Source organism: Botrytis sinoallii (assembly GCF_014898435.1).
Source record: "Botrytis sinoallii strain Bc 23 chromosome Unknown BSIN_017, whole genome shotgun sequence".
Taxonomy (NCBI): Eukaryota; Fungi; Ascomycota; class Leotiomycetes; order Helotiales; family Sclerotiniaceae; genus Botrytis; species Botrytis sinoallii.
The window spans coordinates 1,033,560-1,050,651 of NW_024066044.1; the positions used below are offsets into that span (position 1 = coordinate 1,033,560).

General features: G+C 42.4%; 6 protein-coding genes across 6 annotated transcripts; 4 read left to right on the forward strand and 2 right to left on the reverse strand.

Moving 5' to 3' along the window:
- Positions 1 to 366: 366 nt before the first annotated feature.
- On the forward strand, positions 367 to 5,115 carry EAF02_008963 (uncharacterized protein; the record flags this gene model as incomplete). Its single annotated transcript, XM_038905011.1, has 2 exons — positions 367 to 577; positions 629 to 5,115. The coding sequence occupies 2 exons, from the start codon at positions 367 to 369 to the stop codon at positions 5,113 to 5,115; spliced, it is 4,698 nt and encodes a 1,565-aa protein (XP_038755421.1).
- A 489-nt stretch (positions 5,116 to 5,604) lies between these two features.
- On the forward strand, positions 5,605 to 6,872 carry EAF02_008964 (uncharacterized protein; the record flags this gene model as incomplete). Its single annotated transcript, XM_038905012.1, has 5 exons — positions 5,605 to 5,683; positions 5,790 to 5,830; positions 6,063 to 6,323; positions 6,444 to 6,578; positions 6,642 to 6,872. 5 exons carry the CDS (start codon positions 5,605 to 5,607, stop codon positions 6,870 to 6,872), a joined length of 747 nt encoding a protein of 248 aa, XP_038755422.1.
- A 634-nt stretch (positions 6,873 to 7,506) lies between these two features.
- EAF02_008965 (uncharacterized protein) lies at positions 7,507 to 8,594 on the reverse strand (the record flags this gene model as incomplete). Its single annotated transcript, XM_038905013.1, has 4 exons — positions 7,507 to 8,111; positions 8,248 to 8,338; positions 8,396 to 8,481; positions 8,534 to 8,594. 4 exons carry the CDS (start codon positions 8,592 to 8,594, stop codon positions 7,507 to 7,509), a joined length of 843 nt encoding a protein of 280 aa, XP_038755423.1.
- Positions 8,595 to 9,850: 1,256 nt separating this feature from the next.
- On the forward strand, positions 9,851 to 14,251 carry EAF02_008966 (uncharacterized protein; the record flags this gene model as incomplete). The annotated part of the gene is made up of 6 exons (XM_038905014.1): positions 9,851 to 10,452; positions 10,636 to 12,175; positions 12,228 to 12,292; positions 12,428 to 12,578; positions 12,652 to 12,936; positions 12,991 to 14,251. The coding sequence occupies 6 exons, from the start codon at positions 9,851 to 9,853 to the stop codon at positions 14,089 to 14,091; spliced, it is 3,744 nt and encodes a 1,247-aa protein (XP_038755424.1). The 3' UTR covers positions 14,092 to 14,251.
- A 398-nt stretch (positions 14,252 to 14,649) lies between these two features.
- On the forward strand, positions 14,650 to 15,610 carry EAF02_008967 (uncharacterized protein; the record flags this gene model as incomplete). The annotated part of the gene is made up of 3 exons (XM_038905015.1): positions 14,650 to 14,696; positions 14,763 to 15,076; positions 15,213 to 15,610. The coding sequence occupies 3 exons, from the start codon at positions 14,650 to 14,652 to the stop codon at positions 15,608 to 15,610; spliced, it is 759 nt and encodes a 252-aa protein (XP_038755425.1).
- A 248-nt stretch (positions 15,611 to 15,858) lies between these two features.
- On the reverse strand, positions 15,859 to 16,996 carry EAF02_008968 (uncharacterized protein; the record flags this gene model as incomplete). The annotated part of the gene is made up of 7 exons (XM_038905016.1): positions 15,859 to 16,120; positions 16,178 to 16,187; positions 16,239 to 16,287; positions 16,362 to 16,687; positions 16,744 to 16,754; positions 16,810 to 16,922; positions 16,982 to 16,996. 7 exons carry the CDS (start codon positions 16,994 to 16,996, stop codon positions 15,859 to 15,861), a joined length of 786 nt encoding a protein of 261 aa, XP_038755426.1.
- Positions 16,997 to 17,092: the final 96 nt, after the last annotated feature.

The window sequence follows — 17,092 nt, forward strand, 5'->3', positions numbered from 1 at the left end:
GTTCTCTTGGAATATTGAACGAAACACTTGCTGTTGATGAATTCATGGTGATGATTTCATGAAATGTTCAATTGTACCAGGTATCCACTTAGGTAGTTGGCTAGCTCAAGATAGATACATATCAGATAATGACCGCCCTATCGCTTAGTAATCACCTCCATTCGTAAACCATCATCTTCAAACCGACAACTCCAAATGCTTTGCGCCAACTACAACGATTCTACAATTATTTAGTGGATATGATTCTCTGCCATACTTGATATTGTTGTCGTACTACAGCTTCTGGAAGCTTTACTTCATTGCTTCAATAAATAAGAACAGCAATATCCATGACTTCAGGCAGATGAACTTCTGTTCAACACAACCATGGGTCAAGGTTTCTCCCTCACGACGCTCTCGGCGGGCTCTGCAGGTATCGATGTACCAGAACTCTCGGATTTGGTCTACGAAAAGTCTATGGGAACTGCTCGATTTATGAAAAGTATTCGTGCTCGTAGCCAAGATGGGATTGTACTTGTCAAGGTTGTCGTCAAGCCTTATGCCATGGATCTCAAGAAGTACAGGAAGAAGATAGTCCGTGAGTTGTGTATATGGATTTCTTTTGATGGGATCTAATTTATTTGTATAGGAGAACGAAAAGCCCTGGCTGATGTCCCCAATGCGCTCCCCTATCAACGTATCGCGGAAACAGAAACGAATGGTTATCTTGTTCGACAATATTTATATAGCTCCCTATACGATCGCATGAGTACTAGACCTTTTCTGGAAGATATCGAGAAGAAATGGCTTGCGTTTCAGCTTTTATGCGCCGTTCGTGACTGTCATGCTAGAGATGTGTTCCATGGAGATATAAAGACGGAGAATACATTAGTAACCTCATGGAATTGGTTATATCTGTCTGATTTCTCTTCTTCTTTTAAGCCAACAAACTTACCGGAAGATAACCCTGCGGATTTCTCCTATTATTTCGATACTGCCGGACGCAGAACATGCTATTTAGCTCCGGAACGGTTTTTGGCGACAGGAGAAACACCAGATCCCAAGGCACCAATAACTTGGGCTATGGATGTCTTTAGTGTTGGTTGCGTGATAGCGGAACTTTTCACTGAAGCTCCAATTTTCACATTGAGTCAATTGTATCAATATCGCAGAGGGGAGTACGATCCAGTTACCTCGTTGCTCAATCGAATAACAGATAAAGATGTACGAGAAATGGTGTCACATATGATACAATTGAGTCCTGAGTCTAGATACTCAGCAGAAGAGTATTTGCAATTTTGGAGGAAGAAAGTCTTCCCAGATTACTTTTACAGTTTTTTACATCAATACATGGGTTTAATTACCGATCCATCATCTGGAAGAGCGCCAATATCTGGGTCATCGGCAAATCTTGGTGAGGCCGATGAACGTATTGATCGTATCTATTACGACTTTGATAAGATTTCTTACTTCTTAGGTTATGAGAATGAAAAACCAACACCAGCTTTTAAGAGGATATCTACAGGAACAGGCTTACAACCAATACCTGTACATCTCAACATACCAAATAATGAGCATTTCGCTTCTGCTCTTGGTAGACGACCTATAGATGATGGAACTTTGATTTTTCTAACATTAGTTGTATCATCAATGCGAAATACTGCGAGAGCCACTGCAAAGATTCGAGCTTGCGATATATTACTAGCTTTTGCCGAAAGGTTGACTGACGAAGCAAAACTCGATCGGGTTCTACCATATATTATGACTTTACTCACGGATAAATCGGAGCTTGTGAAAGTAACAGCTATTCGAACAATAACTCAACTTTTGGCTCTTGTTACAGTGGTTTCACCTATAAATGCACATGTATTTCCAGAATACATCTTGCCACGAATGCAGATTTTCCTCCCCGGTTCACCTACAGAACCAGGACCTTTAGTAAGGGCAACCTATGCAGCATGTATAGGAAGCCTTGCCAGTTCAGCCTCTAAGTTTCTCGATATGGTTGCAACTTTGAGGTCAGATGGTTCACTTCCTTCTACGGATCCAGATGCCGACGATGCTAATGGAAAGGATGCTCCATTTCAAGGGCTATTTGACACAGCTCGAGATGAGCTTATTGAAGTCTTCGAAGGACATACTAAGGCTTTGATTACAGATAGTGACTCTGCTGTCAAAAGAGCTTTTCTAGGATCCGTGCCGGAGTTATGTATGTTTTTCGGCACAGCAGACTCGAATGATATTATTTTGAGTCATCTAAATACTTACTTGAATGATCGAAATTGGATGTTGAAGTGTGCTTTCTTCGAGACCATTGTTGGGGTTGCAACTTTCTTAGGGGGTATCAGCCTTGAAGAATTTATACTACCATTAATGGTTCAGGCTCTAACGGATCCTGAAGATTTTGTAGTAAGAAGTGTCCTTCACTCATTTGCTGATATGGCACAGTTGGGTTTGTTCCAACGGTCAAAGATTTGGGAGATGGTAGATGTTGTCAGTCGCTTCACAATGCATCCTAACATTTGGATCAGAGAGGCAGCAGTGAATTTTATTTCATCGGCAACTATTTTTTTGTCCAGTGCAGATATTTTATGCATCATCTTACCACTTGTCCGTCCATATCTAAAGACAGGTGTCAACGATTACTCGGAGATCACTTTACTTGATGCTTTGAAAAAACCACTATCGAGGGCAGTCCTTGATATGTCTATCAATTGGGCGAATAAAGTGGATAGAGGAATATTTTGGAAACCTGTGAATCAGTTACGAACATTCTCTTTCAGTTCAAGCACTTTTGTGCCTACTGTCTCATCTAAAGAGTCTGGCCATCATGCTTTATCCAGAATACCAAAGAATGAAGAAGATGAACAATGGCTGGCAAAACTACGAAACATAGGAATGAGTCACGAAGATGAAGCAAAGCTGATCGCTTTGAGAGAGTATATATGGCGCCTTGCACCTTCCAAAGTCAGAGAAGGTCCAACACATCCAACCTATCTCAATAATGTCATCAATCTCCGAAGTTTTAACATTACACCACAAACAGTGATGTTTGATGAACAGATTACAGAAGAACCACCTCGCAAAATCAACAACGGTTCAGAGATCAATGGAGAGCAACACTCTATAGCCGACGCTTTACTTGATGCTTCCATGACTATTGATGATTCAATCGCTAAAAGAAAACGCTCTGCATTTAATAGTCATAGATCGAAAGCTGGCTTACCAATTACTACTAATGGATTAGAGCCACACTCTCCAACTTTATCACCTGCATTCTTATCTCCTACGGATACCTCGACTCCAAGGTCATCTATGACACCACGAAAAGGATCTCTAGTCCGTCCTGGAAGTTCAGACACAACAGCTCAAATGAGCGACGATGGAACAGCGTCACTATTGGGCGCTATGTCTATTGAATCAGGGGATACTATTCGTGGCATCCGTCATAAGTCTTCTGCTATGACTTTGATGAATCGCAAGGAGCCAGGGAAAAGTGTGCCCGAGACAAGTACTACCTCAACAAATGCTTTCGGCAAGGTTGAAGGACCTTTTTCACAACCTCTTCAACCTTTGTCGATTAATTTGGCAAAAGATCAAGATGCCTCTGCGAACAATGAAATACGATTCAGAGCGGCTCATACTTATTCAGGCAATGATCCAAACATACTCAAAATGCTGGATGCCATGTATGTGGATAATTACCCTAATGATATCGCCGAATTCGGACCTATGATTGCTCCTTCGAGTCGACGCCGAGCTATTAATAGGAATAGTAATCAAGCTGGGGATAAACCCTGGAGACCTGAAGGTAGTCTTGTAGCTACTTTTGCTGAGCATGTTGGACCAATACATCACATAGCTGTTGCTCCAGATCATGTATTCTTCCTCACAGGTGGAGATGATGGTTGCGTAAAAGTGTGGGATACTGGTAGACTTGAACGAAATATCGCTCATCGATCCAGACAGACGCACAAACATGGAGATGATGCCAAAGTTACTGCGTTATGCTTCGTGGAACATACACATTCATTTGTGAGCTGTGGAAGTGATGGAAGCATCAACGTAGTCAAAGTTGATTTCATCCAAAGTGGTGGTGTGGGAAGATATAGTAAACTTCGCCTCTTACGTGAATACAAGCTACCAAAAGACGAATTTGCCATATGGGCAGAGCACTTTAAATTAGAAACGAATTCGATTTTACTTATCGCTACGAATCGTTCAAGAGTATTAGCTATTGATCTAAGAGCCATGACAATCCTTTATATTCTAGAGAATCCTGTTCATCATGGCACTCCAACATGTTTCTGTGTCGATAAGAAACGTAATTGGTTATTACTAGGAACTTCACATGGTATCTTGGATCTATGGGATTTACGTTTCAAGGTCCGTTTAAAGGCTTGGGGTGTTCCAGGTTCCACATCTATTTACAGAATTCGAATCCATCCTACTAGAGGTCGAGGTAGATGGGTATGTGTTGCTGGTGGTAGTGGACAAGGAGAAATTACCGTCTGGGATGTTGAAAAGACACAATGTCGAGAAGTGTATCGATCTGGATCAAGTCGAGAGGCGCCAAAGAATTATGAACCTTGGCCTGTTGATGAAGATCGTCCAGAAGGTATGCTTGGTCGCTTTGCAGGGGCCCTCGAACCAACAGCCAGTGTCTCAAATTATGGAATTCGTGCTATGATTGCTGGTACGGATGCTAATGATGATAATCGTGATGGCAAATATGGGTTTGTTATTACTGGTGGTTCGGACCGTAAGATTCGATTCTGGGATTTATCACGCGTAGAAAGTTCAATGGTTGTGAGTGGTTTAGAGACTGATGAGCTCAAGCCATCATATACTTCCGCACATCCGACTCCGATACTTACATTGAACCACGAGCGAGTACCTAGACAAACCCCAACAGCTCCTAATGCTGGGACAAGAGATAGAGGCAATGATGGAGGTAGATCTGAAGCAAGCAGTAGAGGAAATGGAAAGGCGCCAAGGAGTACGATTATTTCATTACAAGGGCATCAATTATTGAGGGCGCATTTGGATTCAATTTTGGATGTGGCGTTGTTAGAGAGTCCCTATGGAATGGTGGTTAGTGTTGATAGAGGAGGAGTTATCTTTGTCTTCCAGTGAGTCAGGATGATTTATGAAAATATATGAAGGATCGGAGTTATTTGAATGGAAACGGTAGTGAACACAACCATGGGAATGAGGAGGGGAATCGGGTTATTGTATTTTTTGAGATGTATGATATAACCTTATAGAGATTGAGCAATAAGCTCTTGCATCTATTAGACAATAACTAGTAATAAGTGATTGTAATATAATTTACCTGGATGAATTGATATTAATCGTATATATTTCAGATGGAATGAATCCTTGTGTGCACCTACTACCTACCTAGTGGGATGCCTCCAAAAGGCTGACAATTGAAACCCGGTTAGCGCGCGCAATCAAAGCTTAGCTCACCAAAATAATTTCTAGATTGCGAGCATCATGATATCAGCCTTGCGACCCATTCACGCACCTCACGACCCTACGACCTTCACATATATCCTCACATCTCTTCGTATCCCGCCAACAGAACAATTTATTGACTAACTTTGGAAATATCAATCAATCATGCGTCTCACAGCCGACTTAATCCAATCCTCCCTTTCCTATCTCAATCCGCTCAAGGAACGCGAATTAGATCTTCGAGGTGCGTTTTAAATCTTTGATTTGCCTGTTAAGAACGGAGGGGAGGCTCCCTATACTACACTTTTGAAAAGAGCTGAGTTGATACTGGTTTGTTTGGTGGTTTGCAGGTCATAAGATTCCGGCGGTGGAAAATTTGGGGGTTGCGGGGGTGAGTTTTATTGTTTTTTCCTTGTTTCTGTTGTTTTCTTGGGGTTTGGTTGTTTGGTTGTTTGTTGTCTGTTGGTTTGGGGTTGGGAGAGGGGAGTGGTAGGGTAAGAGTAAGGTCGAGGGGAATTGGAAGGACGGTGGGAGGAAGACGAGTTCTTTTCCTTTGGCTCTGTCTTTAGCTTTAACTTACAAGCTTCACATACCCGCAAAGTAGTATACTAACAGGAACTTAGCCACACGACGCAATCGATTTCACAGACAATGATATTCAACTACTCAGCAACTTCCCACTCAGTCCTCGTTTAAGGACGCTTCTCCTGGCTCGCAATCGCGTCTCGAGTATCTCACCTACGTTGGCGAATTCGTTACCAAACTTGACCACGTTGGTTTTGACGAGTAATAATGTAGCTGAGTTGGCGGACTTGGATGGATTGGCTGGGTGTGCGAGGTTGACGAGTTTGGTTTTGATGGAGAATCCGGTGACTAGGAAGGAGGTGCGTTATTTATTTTGTTTTATTTTGTTTTGTGTTGGGGAGAATGAGGGGATTGGTTTGATGTTGCTGGAAAATGAACAAGGGAGTTGGATGAAGCTAATTGATGGGTGCGAATAATAGCATTACAGAGAATGGATTCTCTTTCGATGTCCTAATGTGCGATTTTTGGATTACAAGAAAGTCAAAGCTGTAGAGCGGGAAAGAGCTCGAGAGTTATTTGGTACATTTGCAGAACCATCTGCTCTTGCATCAAAGGTAAGCTTACATTCTTCTTGGTCTTCTCCTAAGACTGCCATACTAACATATCCATTCTCACAGATCATGGGCATTAAATCTCACACATTCGACACATCCAGCATCGCCAATGGCGCATCCACATCCTCAAGTTCCAAGTCTTACCGCGTCAAGCTTACCGATTCCGAACGAAAGAAGGTCGAAGAATTGATCAAGAATGCAAAGAGTTTGCAGGAGATTATTAAATTGGAGAAGGAGTTGAATGAAGGAAGAGTTCCGGCGGCTGCGCAAGGCGATGATCCAATGGAAGAATAGAGTGGGAGAAAGTGAGGAGAGGAGAGGAACGAAATTGCATATCGGTGCTATAAAGGAGGGGTCATAATAAATGCGTACCTACCTACCTAGTTAAAGCACTTTAGGTCCAGTCCCGTTGGGATGAAAGGATATGAGAGGATATGAATAGGATGATATTAAATCATGATATATACAAAGTAAAGAGAGAAAAAGTACTTCATATTGGTTGCATATTGCTGGGCGTTTTGGGTGAGAGGGTGTTGCTGATGTATATTGCTGATGTGTATATGTGATGGAATGCAATGAATGGATAGCATAGCATAGCATAGCATAGCATTCTACTCTCCACAGAAGGAAATTCCACGACTTTGCAAATCAGTTTCTATTTACATTGTTTATCTAATTCCCTTGTTTTTGTTTTTGACTTTGTAAACCAATGCATTGTGATATCTATAATATGTACTCCCATACCCGCGCACTCAACCAACTACATCGCCTCCTGTCTACAATACAACCTCCTCTCCCTCCTTCCTTATCATCTCGACTCAACCACATCTCTTGTGCAAGAAACTCAAAAAAAGAAAGGGAATGCACGTGAGAATCCAAAAAAAATATCCCCGAAAAGCACAACCCATGACATGACATGTCGAACTGACTAACTCATCTCGACATCATCATCTTCTTCCTCATTGTGATCGTCGCTATTAGCTTGACTCTCCATCCGCAATTGCGCATTAGGATCTTCGTCTTCGGTGGCGGTGCTGACTCTTCGCTGTTCTTGCTGTTTTTGAGGTTTGTTGGTGGGGGTGAAGCCGTTGGTGGGGGTGAAGCCGTTGGTGGGGGTGAAACCGTTGGGGATGGTGATGGGGTGGGCGGGGGTTGTGGCGGTGGTAGTTTGGGTGGGGGAGTTGTTTTGAGTTTGGGGTTGAGATGGGTGTTGGGGTTGGATTTGGTTGAGAGCTGGTGTGGAAGTGGATGCATCGGCGGAGTCGTCTAATAGGCCGGAGACGGAAACGCGGGGAGGCGCTGTGTCGAGGAGGGGGGATTGAGGGAAGGAGTTGGGGTTTGCGGTTGGGGCTGAGGGGCCGGCGTACGAGGTGGCGGGTTGGGGAAAGGGAGGGTTGGTGGGGGGGATGGTGGATTTGGCTTTTGCGAGGTTGTTGGCTAGGTGGGCGTTGGCTTTGACAAGTTTGAGGGGGACGGTCTTGGGGACGATGTCGCTGAGAAATTCGAGGTTGTCGATGTGGGAGACGGCGGAGGCTGGGGGGTGTTAGTGGGGGGTGAGAGAAGGGGGGAAGAGAGAGGATTGTCGGACATATAGGGGGTTGGTGATGGGCATTGAGTTGGTGGTGTAAGGATAATATTGATGAAGCAGTTGAAGAGGGGAGAGACTTACAAAGATCACGATATTGAATGTTACGACGAGGTTTACGTTCAGACTTGACAACATTGTGGCCTGATTCGGCCATGTATTGAATGAACATTTCCTGGAATGCATACTTAGCTTTTGTATGAAGAATATCAGATAGAGATGGAAAACATACGGTGGCTAGAGTAATAACGAATGCGGCATTGTTGGAACACATGTTTATGTCTTGATCAGTCCCAATTATCTTCTTGATGCGTGATACTGGTGAATGTTAGTTGGCAAGAGGAAATTTTAGGGATGTTCTAAAACTTACAAGGTAATTGAGTTGTTCCTGTTACCTCTTGAGGAGGAACTGAAGAATAATTGGAAGGCATAGTAACAGCTGGGCTTCAAAAACGGTTTGGTTGAAAATGATTACTGAGAAGATCTATCTGTAGGAGACTTAGTGATTTATTCTTGAAGTAACAAACTTGACATTCTATACAGAATGTGAACGAATATGTGAAGTATCTTTGTACCATGGAGTTTGATACCATGTCACTGCAGTAGACGCAAACCAAACACTTGTATAGGTTATGATACTCTCAATGTGAATAACATATCAAAACGTGATCACGTGTCCGTTGAAAAAGGTGAGAGTTCAACAAACACAATTGTGATATGGTCTTCTTTGAAGTAAAGTTGATTCAACTAGAATCAAATGGAGAGCTTTTTGAGACAGTGGTGATATACACACAAGAGCTCTGCAATATCCCGAGTTTATATATTTCCCAGACCTTCTCAGGAAGGACATCAAGAGTATCATATCAAACTCTACATGAGAAATTCAACCATTCATCAATGAAGAACAATATGTCGCGTACCTTTTTAGAAATATAATAAACTTGGATTATTTAAAGGTGTCAAGAAGTTCGTACCCAAGTTGAGTTCATACAGGATCGAGGGAACCAAATAAAAAGAAATGGCTCTCTCGTGTTCGAGGAGTGAGTAGTGAATGTTCTTATGGTTAACCGTAGAAATCAATGTAGTCACGTGATCATTAAGCTCAACTCAATTCATTCTCAATGAATGAATGTATCCCTCGTAAATTTCGAGGTTCTAAGTTATACAATTGTATCGACTATGAACAATTATCTATTAATGGGTGTACAGCTACACCATTCCCATCAAGAAAGATGGCAAACATAGGTGTTCAACGTTCCCCTCACTAAGCACATAAGTACCTGTTGTTCATTACCATGAAGCTGCCACTAGTAAATAGTCATGACGCGCTGGCATTTTGGACTAAGTAAACAAAGGCAGTTTTAGCAGATATCTTCGACCTATCACTAGATTCCGCATCTAGTAACTTTTAAACCCTGGAAATAATGACAAGTAAAGAGCTTACAAGTCAAAGATCAAGTCTTGAAGTTGCCAATCAAGACTTCGCTCAGAGCAGCTATCTTTTTAGGCTTTTCTAAGATGCGGTTTCCCCTCCAGATACTCCGGTCAGTGCCGTGGGTTCCTTCTTCTAATGTATTGTTTATGAGTGCTTCTGAGAGTAATTCCTCTTCAAATCTCTCTCAATCGTTACATCAACTCTCTCTTTTTTGCTTCGTCAACATTTTTGGGTATCCCACCTCTACTTACAATGGCTTCCATTGCTCCAGGCGATCTTAATTACTTCACTTGTACTTTGGGTGAAGCCAGTAGTAGAAAATTAACTCCAGTCGATGAATATGACACAATCAATGAACTCCTCGATCACCATGCTGAGAAGTATGGAGATCAATTAGCTATAGCGATCCCTGAAGAAATCGTCAATAGGAAGGATTCTGGGGACAACTCAAACAATGGATCATTTTATGGTACCAAACGAGTATCGAATGGTCGGGGAGCATCTTCATTCTCTAGTTCTCCGTCTTCTAGTAATGGAAGGAAAGAAACAAGACATATCTCACCAGAAAGGAATCCAATACAAGTTTCGAATGGCAATGGAGTTAATGGCGCTGGTACCGAAGTGGCTCGTACAGAATGGAAGGTCCATCTTTATAATTTCCAGGAACTTCGAGATGGTTCATTGAGATTGTCCCACAAATTAGCATCTTCCGAGGAGCTTCTTCCATTTGACAATACGACTGCAAGAGATTCGACACGCACCAAGTGTGTCGGTCTCATGGGTAGAAGTGATTTGGCTTTTCTATTCAGGTGGCTAGCATTAATGCGATTAGGAGTATCCGTTATGGTCATGGTGTAAGTTGCAAATATCTCCAGTCTTGAGCACTACTTTTTGGCGGGGTATTTTGCTGTAGACTGGATGGAAAGTTCAATATTTGAAAGCAGTCCAAAATTCAAAATTTCGTTGAAGAATTAAACCATCAAATGATGAATTGAATTCTGGAACTGATATCATCCGTTCATACTGACACAATATAGGCCATCACTTAGCTCGGAAGCTGTCCAGCATCTTTGCAACCAATGCGATATCGATATTGTATTTTACGACGTTGATCTCCGACAACAGTATGTGGAAATCCAGAAACTCGAGAAGATCTCACGCAACACTCCACTTCAGATGCGGGGGTATTCAAGGAAATCTACTATGGAATTAACATCACATGTCGAGAGAGTTCCATCACTTATTCCATCGTATAAGGTCACGGGTAAAACCCCAGCTTACAATCATCATACATCTGGCACCTCTGGCCTTCCGAAGCCCGTTCCCTACACTCACCATGTTGCATGCGGAGTTCTGCCAATTTTGGATGGTCGCGGAACATTGTCATTTACCACAACACCTCTATACACCGGCGGTATTGCAGATTGTTTGCGTGCTTGGACGAGTTTATCAACAATCTGTCTTGCCCCTGATGGCCAGCACCCACTTACTTCGGAGACAATCATTAATTGTTTCTCGCAAATGAAAGAGAAGTATGAATCATCTATTCGTAGAGTACACGAATTCGGAACACGACCCAGGTCCAAATCGCTTATGCGTAGATTGTCCAATCAACTTCCAAAGTCAATATACTTCTCTTGTGTCCCGACAATAGCACAAATGCTTTCTACTACATCTAGAGGACTTGAATTTCTTCGTACAATGGATATAGTGGGTGTAGGTGGCGCTAGTTTACCAGAAGAAGACGGAAAACTGCTCATCTCTGAAGGAATCAATCTTGTGTCTCGTTATGGTAGTGCAGAGTGCTCGTTTCTTCTCTCGACCCACCGAGATTACAAAACCGACAAAGAGTGGCAATATTTCAGAGCCCCGGAAGGTGTGAATTCCCTCAAGTTTGAACCATTAAATGATGGTTCTAATAGATTTGAACTGGTGGTCATGAGTGACTGGCCACAATTTCCAAAGGCAAATCGAGAGGATGGATGCTTCGCAACAAGTGATTTATTTGAGCCACATCCTTCTATAAAGAATGCATGGAAGCACGTTGGTAGAGGTGATGCCCAAATCACTCTTTCGACTGGGAAGAAATTCGATCCTATTTACACCGAAGAGGCGTTGAAGAGGTTTCCAGATATAAAAGATGCGTTTGTCTTCGGAAATGGTCAAATGTACCCTGGAGTAATAATCATCAAGTCTCAAAACGCTACAAGTAATTTCAGCGATGATGAGTTCAGGGACATTATTTGGCCGTATGTCGAGGACGTGAACGAAATGGTTCCACCCCATGCAAAAATCTACAAAGACATGTTAGTCTTAAAGCCACACACCGATTTTTTGGAAAAGACCGCCAAGGGAACTACAAAGAGGCAAAGCGCCAACATGCACTATGACTCCGATATCAAAAGTGCTTATGACGGCGATGCGTCAGCGCTCAACAGTAAAGTTTCATTAGAAAGTGTAATGGAAGTTGTCAAAACAGCCATTGGCGCTCCAATAGACCTGAAATATGACTCCGACTTTCGGGCTCATCAAATCGATTCTGTTCAGGCGACGCGGATTCGATCACATCTCAATTTGGTAACTAAATTTTATTCTTGAAGTTAATATCTTCACGCTGATGAATCTGCAGGCATTCCTTCGCGGATCTAAACCCTTTCCTTGGAACTTAGTCTACCAATGTGGTAGTGTCACAGCGTAAGTACTCGATCATTAATGATACAAGGCATTGATTTTGTCAAACATTCTTCTCATCAATCATTTATTGTATACTCAAGACTCCAAGATGGTAAAATTTATCTACTACAGTAAGAAACTGACAACGTGAACTAGGCTTACCGAATACATCAAAGCCTCTCAGAATGGATCCATTCCCGAGAATGAGAAAAATGAAGCGCATCAGATGAACAGCATTGTTGAACACTATAGTAAATCATTCAAGGACGAAACAGAATCATGTAACACACCTGACAAAGAAACCATAGTAAGTATCAAATCAATTGGTGTATATGGCATACACAATGTCTCTAAGAGGAATATTTTAACGAATGACACAGATTGTAACTGGAGTCACTGGTACTCTCGGTATGAACATAGTCGAATTGTTGCAATATATGACTACAAGTCATGAGGCACTTCGGATCGTTTGCTTCGTTCGAGCCAAGAATGACGAACAGGCTCGTGAGAGAGTAGAGCGGGCGTTGCAGTCTCATTACCCCGAAAACTCGGAATTCACCGCCTCAAATATTGAATGCAGAGCTGTGAAATTAGATCAAATTGAATTAGGCCTCTCAAGAGATGTATTGGAAGATCTTCGTCAAAGTGCTACCACAATCATTCATGTAATTTTCCCCGGTCAACAATCATTATTGATACATACTGATGCTAGATTACAGGCAGCCTGGGAGGTTAATTTCTCTATTCCCTTGAAAGATTTCACCGAGCAGTTTCAAGGACTTCGCAACTTGATCAATTTCTCCCTATCTGGGGAAGCACCGAAGCATCTTGTCTTCTGTTCATCTACTGCAAGCGTGGCTAACACTAAAATCTATGAGGAGGAGGACTTCAAAATTATAGAAACTATAAATCGCAATCCTTTGGATGCTGGCCCGTTGGGTTACTCGAAGAGTAAGTGGGTTGCTGAAGCGATCTGCTCTTCAGCATGTAATATGACAAGAGCAAATATTAGTATTGTGAGGATTGGTCAACTATCAGGAAACACTTTCAATGGAAGCTGGAACGAAAAGGAAGCATGGCCACTGATGCTAAGCACTGGGGGCCCTGAATGTCTGAACTCTCTCCCAGAACTCGACATTCCACTTTCCTGGCTTCCAGTCAATACTGCAGCTGCAGCTGTGATTGAAATTGCTTGTCAAAAGACTTATTGGAAGCCTCTACAACCACCACCATCCCCACACGAAGCAAATGTCTTTCATCTAGTAAATAATTCAACTAATATAAAATGGAAGCACTTGTTAAAGTGGATTGGTCACGAGGGCAAGACTGAGGAATTCGGAAAATGGCTGCAACGTGCTGGATCGCCAAGTCCCGAGGGATTGAAAGAAAATCACCCGGCAAGATCATTACTTGGCTTTTGGAAAGATATGGAAAAGCAGAATAAGGAGGACTCTATGGAAAAGGCAACATTTGGTCTTTTAAGAACAAGACAGGTTTCTGCGACCATGAGTGACTTCACTGACATTGATGAAGTGTATGTGAAAACTATCTGGGAATGGGTTCAAGCTATTGCACAAAAGTGGGAAGATGAGAATAATGGCGAATCAAAGAAGAAAGCTTCCTCATTGAAATCAGAAGATTCTTTGAGAGCGGAATCACCTGTGGGATCGGAAGCGTCTCTGGCAAAGGATTCGGTAGCATCTTTGAAATCGGACGACGATGAAGGTGTTAGTGGTGTTAATGGTGTTCCAAAGAGAGTTGTACGCGTTTCGATGGACTCGTCTTTGGGATCGGATTCAAATATTTCTCAGAAAAAGTAGGCTTAACTAATGGTCAGCGATGGATTCCAGCCCTTATTAAGTATGTTTTGAATATAGCTTAACTCGAGGGTGTTTGGTAGTAAAGGTCGATTGTAAAGTAATCACTAAACCCATGTATTATTAACAGGGTATTATTTTACCAATAAAAGCAATGCTAAAATTCATTATTCAATTGCTCCTCATCATGAAAATAAAGTTGTTGCCGATGAAAATATCCATGAGTACTCTTGTTGTCTTTCATTAATCAGGAGGCATGATGGTGAATGCCCAAATGCTCGGGTTAAACATCGAGCTGATCTTGCACAGAGAAATCTGTCTTGATAATGTTTATTCGTATACCCATTGATAATTCTTGAATCAGAATTTAGTCACTAGATGGCCTAATAAATACTTTCCTAATAATCATAATTGTGGTCATCGGCTTGAAACTCATCAGAAATTCATGCCTTAGGCACAAACATCTGTCGCAAGGCACCAAGTAATAATCTAGCTAAGCTCCAACATGAGCTCCTCTCAATCTCACCATCCTAATCGCAAACAACTCAAGAACTCACCACCATGTCTACTACCAACACACCCAGTGGCTCACCCCCACCAAACGCTACGTACGTGTCATTGCACCCCGACACGTCCTAGCCTTCCTTCCCCAACCCACAAACTAACAAATCTAGACTCTACGTCAACAATCTCGAAGAATCGATCAAGCCGGCCGCGCTCATCGAAGCCCTCACGGAACTCTTCTCCGAATACGGCACCATTTTGGAAATCATCGCAAAGACGAATTTGAAGGCCAAGGGACAGGCATTCATTGTCTTTGAAGATGTAGAGAGTGCGACCAAGGCGATTGAGGATATTCAAGGCTTTGAGCTCTTTGGGAAGGAAATGCGAATTGCGTATGCGAAAACCAGGAGTGATGCTAGTGTGAAGAGGGAAGGGGGAAATGAGGAATTGGAGGTTCATAAGAGGAGGAGATTGGCAGAGAAGGGTGAGTTCTCTTTTTTTTCTTTCTGTCTTTGGTTATTTGGTCTCCTTGCGATTGTGCGGGATTGAATATACATGCGGATATGGATGATCTACAAAATGATGGCATAGCTAACGAAATCTACTATTTGCCCCTACAGAAAGAAAAAAGGCCGCCGAACTTACACTCCGTCCTACGACCGGCCCTCCTCTTGCCAACCCAGCAGATCTCGCTGCACGACCCATCAAAGCTACTCGTGGCGCTGGACTCAAATCTTCCAATCCTGCTGCGGCGGCCGTCGTACCGGATGAATACTTACCTCCTAACAAGATTCTCTTTGTTCAGAATCTACCCGAAGAATATGATGTTGATATGTTGACAAGCATCTTTGGACGATTCGAGGGCTTTAGAGAAGTAAGATTGGTGCCGGGAAGAAAGGGTATTGCATTTGTGGAGTATGAGACTGAAACAGGAAGTATTGGTGCTAAGGAAAATACGGCGGGTATGGCTTTGGGAGATGAGCAGAAGGTTATCAAGGTCACTTATCAAAGACAGTAAGTTGTGAAGGGGTGTTTCTACATGAAGGCATCATGAGGGGATTTCAGATTGCGTGCCCATTGGTATGGAAGGTCATTGCAACATTGAATGAAATGCTTCATAGATTGCTCTTCACGAATGAGTAAAGCTAAATAGAGAAAACAATGCTCAATCTTAATTACAGTATTCGCTAATGCTACATGATATTTATTCGAGTTGATGACCCGATTGGTGAAACTTAAAACAAGTAAAATGGCATTTGTGAGGCATCAGAAAATGACATCCGCATCTTCCTCATCACCTAGAATATCTCCAGTATGGGTAGAATTCTCCTTTTCACTAACTTCGGCCTTCTCCTTCTCTGCTGCCGCTTCTTTCTTCGCCTTCATCTCTGCATCTTGAGCAGCTGTATCCCTCTGCTTCTTGTTTTGAACCTTCTTCAATCGGAAGAATTCTTCTCTGTCCAATTCATCGAGCTCTGAGTTGATGTATTTGATGGTGTTTTCTGTACGTGGGATAATCACATGTTCACTTTTGTTTGGTTAGTATGAATTAATGGGGGTGTGATGTAATGATAGAAAGACTAACATTGCGTTTACTATATCAAATCAGTATATGTTATGTGCTTTAGATCTAGAATTGAACTTACCTCTCCTGTTCACAACCTTGATAACCTCATCCAAAATAACAAAAGCAGTCTAATCACAACATATCAGCCCCATTCAACACATCTCCCCTCCCCTGGTTTTGGTTGGTCCTATTCTAAACATACCTGCAAACTGGCTAATTCCACCAATGTCTCCACAGCTCTCGCATAAGTCTCCCTACATCTTTGTACCTGTTGACCACCCTTTCCCAAACCCGTCAAGCCAAAATCATTATTGCCTTCCGTTGTATAGCTTTCAAAAGCCGGCAAGAATACACCAGATACATTCTCTTGCTTCGTCCGTACACGAAATCGTGCCGATTTTGCGGATTCTTGTACTTGGTAACCAATATCTCCTCCTACCGCATAGGTTACTTCTGCCAGAGAAAAGGCGGCTATCTGCATTACTCGGCCCATCTTTCGTTTGGCTTCATCGATTCTGCGGGTGATTTCTGGAGTAGGGTTAGGAACATTTGAGAGAATACTGGTATGAGTGCAGTGTAAATACCTCGGAAACGTCTGCGCAATGAGAGTCAGTAAGGCAAAGAGCTTGTTGGGTTGGGGGTAAACATACTTAGTTAAAGCTTCACTCTTTCTCTTTAATAGATCATGACCAGTTTGCGCTCCCTTCAACTTCGACTTCATCAATCCCAAGGACTGTCGTGTTGGGAAAACAGCTTCTCGATTCTATATTATGTTAGTTAAGAAGATATATGAATCCATTGGAATTGGTTGCTTTGTCTTACCCCGGCTCCAGACATTTTGGTAGCTTTTCAAATTGATTAGATGATTGGCGATGTAATACTCCTGTGAGCTCAACTCCTCTCTATCAATTCAAGCGTAAAGGGGAACTCTCA